At 38.6% G+C, this 3,811-nt stretch overlaps 1 protein-coding gene across 2 annotated transcripts; it reads right to left on the bottom strand.

The window, feature by feature from the left end:
* Positions 1 to 536: 536 nt before the first annotated feature.
* On the bottom strand, positions 537 to 3,039 carry LOC119979984. Of its 2 annotated transcripts, none has more exons than XR_005463781.1 (3): positions 2,808 to 3,039; positions 2,176 to 2,637; positions 537 to 1,942 (listed from the first exon to the last, which is right to left on the bottom strand). XR_005463781.1 is itself a non-coding variant. In XM_038822616.1 (3 exons), exons 2-3 carry the CDS (start codon positions 1,168 to 1,170, stop codon positions 581 to 583), a joined length of 453 nt encoding a protein of 150 aa, XP_038678544.1. In that variant the 5' UTR covers positions 1,171 to 2,637; positions 2,808 to 3,039; the 3' UTR covers positions 537 to 580. The 2 variants fall into 2 exon arrangements, 1 of the variants encoding a protein (XP_038678544.1); XM_038822616.1 differs by having other exon boundaries at positions 537 to 917; positions 1,055 to 2,637.
* Positions 3,040 to 3,811: the final 772 nt, after the last annotated feature.

The raw sequence follows: 3,811 nt of genomic DNA, 5'->3' as shown, positions 1-3,811 counted from the left end.
GAAAATATCTTGCAGCAATAAGAGATAAGAACCTATATGAAAGAGAAATTCCAGGATGCCCAACAAAACCTCAATACTCTTGGTGTTTCCATCAAACTACAGCTATCAGATGCTCAGACTTGGTCTTCAGATTTACAGTTGACTCAGGCATGCTTGTAAGCATATCAAAACACCTGGTCTGCTCTGAAACATATGTTGTATTAGGTTGTTATTTTTTAGGGTTTTGGCCATTACTTGGCCTTGGTTTGTTTTGGAAACAATTTTATTGCCACTGTGTTGGCTTCCACTTTATTTGGCTAGTACTTGTTTGGCCATTGCTTGGCCTTCATTTTGGATATTTATCTTTTATATTAGATTACCAACCATCTATTTGCACTTTCTTTTGTATGGCCTGTGGCCATCTATTCTCTTTTATTCATAGTATGCGACCACTAAGGCCAACTCATAGTTGCTGCTAAAAAGCCTGCTTTTACATTCTTTATGTCATTACAGATGTAGATTCTCAAATGCTTGGTAAATATGACTTTAAGTATTTGCCATTGATACATATCCTATGTGGCTGACCATCTAGGTCTGCCAGTCAATATGCATTGCCTTTGAGAATTCTGTGGGCCTTGAAGGGTCCTTCCCAACTTGGAGACCATTTGCCCAACTCTCTGTCCTTAATTCCTAGTGGTAGGATCACCTTCCACACCATTTGGCCTTCATAGAACACTCTCTTCTTCACTTTTTTGTTGTAGGCCTTTGTTATCTTCTTCTTTTGGACTATCATGCTGTTCAAAGCCTCCATCATGCTTTCATCCAACTGTTCCAGCTCCACGTTCATAGCTTCTGAATATTCTTTGGCAGATAGTTCATGTTGCTTCATGATCCTCAAAGATGGGATCACCAGCTCCATAGGTAGTATTGCATCATGCCTATAAGTGAGAGCAAAAGGGTTGGTTACAGTGTTTGTTCTTTTGGATATACGGTAGGCCCATAGTGTCTCTGATAGTATCCTGTGCCATGCTCTAGGATTATCCTTGGTATTTTTCTTCAAGATAGAGATGATCACCTTATTTGAAGCTTTTGCCTGCCCATTGGCCTGAGCATAATATAGTGTAGATGTAAGCAATTTGACTCTATAATCCTCCAAAAATGCTTTGACCTCCCCTCCCCTCTAGTGAACATTGTCCCCTAGTAAGTTGTGATGGTTTATAGGATGCCAAATCTGAAAATAAGTTATTCTTTGATGAAATCTACCACGTCTGCCTATTAGACCCTTTTTCGAGGTATTGCCTCCACCCATTTTGTAAAATAGTTGGTAGCCACCAGGATAAAGTGATAGTCCTTAGATGAGGCCTGAAAGATCTTTCCAATGATATCGAGTGCCCAACCTCTGAATGACCATGGTTTAATGATAGGTCGTAGATCTGCTGCCGGTGCTTTTTGAATGTTGCCAAATTTCTGGCATTGTTGACAGCCTTTTGCATATTTAATACAATCTTTCAACATGGTAGGTCAATAATTGCTGTGTCTCCTGATCAACCATCTCATCTTTGGACTTGCTTGATGTGCACCACAGATACCTTCATGTACGTGATGCATTATTTTCATACTTTCAATAAAACTAGGGTAGCGAAGTAACAAACATCGGCTCTTTTTCTAAAGAGTTCACCCTCGATCATTACGTAGCTTTGTGCCAACACCTTGACCTTTCTGGATGCTGGATTATTGGGGTATGTCAAAGGGTTAGTGATATCTTTCCTCCAATCCTCCATCTGATCATCAAGAGCTAAACATTCAACTAACATGCGTCTTTCTCTGATAGATGAATGAGATCGTCTTTCTACCGTAATGATTTGTTGCACTAAACTTTCTGGAAGCATTAGGCCAGAAGCTAGTTGGCCAATCCATTAGCCTTATGATTTTGATCTCATTAAATGTACTTCAACTCCACCTCCTGAAATTCATCAAGCAATTGCAAGGTTGTACTGTAGTATAGAGCCAATGTAAAACTAACACATTTGTATTCTCTAGCTAGTTGCTTTAGCACCAACTGAGAATCTCCAACCACCAGAATATTTTTAGCATTTAGTTCAAGCAAGATCTCCAAGCCAATGATCAATGCTTCATATTCTGCCTGGTTGTTAGTGCAATCAAAATCCAAATTAAGAGCTAAGGTAGTTTTTATACCTCTTGGAGATTGAATGACTACCCAGCTCCAGCAGCCATTTTAGTACTAGACCCATCAAACTTTAGCACCCATTCACCTTCATCTTGAAAGGTTGGTGTAGTGTGTGCATCTATCATGCATTGTAAGGTCTCAATAATTTCCAGGCATGGGTGGTCAGCAAGGAAATCAACAAGTGCTTGCCCTTTGACTGTCTGTTATGGTCTCCATTTGAGGTTGAATTCTCTCAAGGTCAGTGACCATCGGCCTATCCTTCCTGTCAAAAATGGCTTGGTCAACATGTGCTTGATCAAATCCCGTTCTAAGATCACTTACACCTTAGTTTGAAGCAAGTAGTGCCTCAACTTGATACATGCAAAATATAATTCAAGGCGGAGCTTTTCCACCATGGAATATAGCCCTTCAGTATATGTCAGCAATTTACTCAGGTAGTAGACGGCCCTTTCTCTTCCAACATCATCATCCTGGACCAGTATGTAAGAAAAATCATTTGTAAAATAGAGTCTTAGGTTTCAAAATTTTTGTTTATGCAACGGAAGCTTTCTAAAACTCCATACATGTTCATGATCCTTTTAGAACTACATTCAATCAACCCAAGTTTGCAGAATCCTAGTTATGTGATTTAGAAAAATACCTTTTGGATTTTCCCGATGAAGATCCACAAGGAGAGTTCAACAATCTATTGATTGTAACCCTTGAAAACTTGATTCCAAATCCGGTGTGTTGTAGATGAGATTCAGACTTCTATGACTTGCAAATCTTCCTCCTTATTCCCTAGAATCAATCATTGATGTGGAGAGTGGTCTCTACAACAAAGTTCGTTAGCACCAAACTAATAAACTAACACAAGAGAATACCTTGGAAGAACTTTTCTCTTGTCTCTCTTGTATGGCCGACCAAGCTTGGTATTTATAATACCCTTGGCCGACCACCACTCTAGGATAGAGTGGGTCGGTCATAAACTTGTGCAATACAACAAGCCCAATTCTCTCTTATTTAGTTTATAACCTATTTGGTCCAACTCAATTCTTATTTGGGCTAAGCAAGGGACCTACAAGGGAAATAATATATGGGCTACACCATATTTAAAAGTCCAAACCCATCATACAAGGTTTTACTTTTAAATATGAATATTAGTATGTTCCACCAAAAAACTAATATTGAATAACTCCATATATTATCTCAAATTACAATTTGAGTCCCTCAAGTTATAAATGTTTAATTCACCTCCTCACATTAAATACCAAATACCCATAAATTAAATGCATGTCACTGACATCATATATTTAATCGATATATATAATCCTCGAGCAAATATGCTTAACTCGTTTGCTTGTGCTGGATTAATTAAAAGTCGCTTGCAAGACTTGGGCACAAATCCAAACCCTATAAGTCACTGATGTGCCAAATATATATATACATTTGTGCATCCTTTACACATAAGTTCATCCCATTTTGAGTTGATTAAGAGTTGATATTGCCTAAGAAAGTTATATTTGCATATTGTAGGTGTCAAGGCAAGAAAGGGAGGAAACGAGTGCAAAATGAAGATTTTTACTCCAAAAGCAATTTCCGATCGATCGAAGCCATTCCCGATCGATCGGACCTGCCAAAACACCCAAAAAATCATGGAGACAA

Source organism: Tripterygium wilfordii, chromosome 15, assembly GCF_013401445.1.
Source record: "Tripterygium wilfordii isolate XIE 37 chromosome 15, ASM1340144v1, whole genome shotgun sequence".
NCBI classification, from domain to species: Eukaryota; Viridiplantae; Streptophyta; class Magnoliopsida; order Celastrales; family Celastraceae; genus Tripterygium; species Tripterygium wilfordii.
Note: the sequence above shows the minus strand (reverse complement) of the source record. Positions and strands in the feature narration are given on the sequence as shown.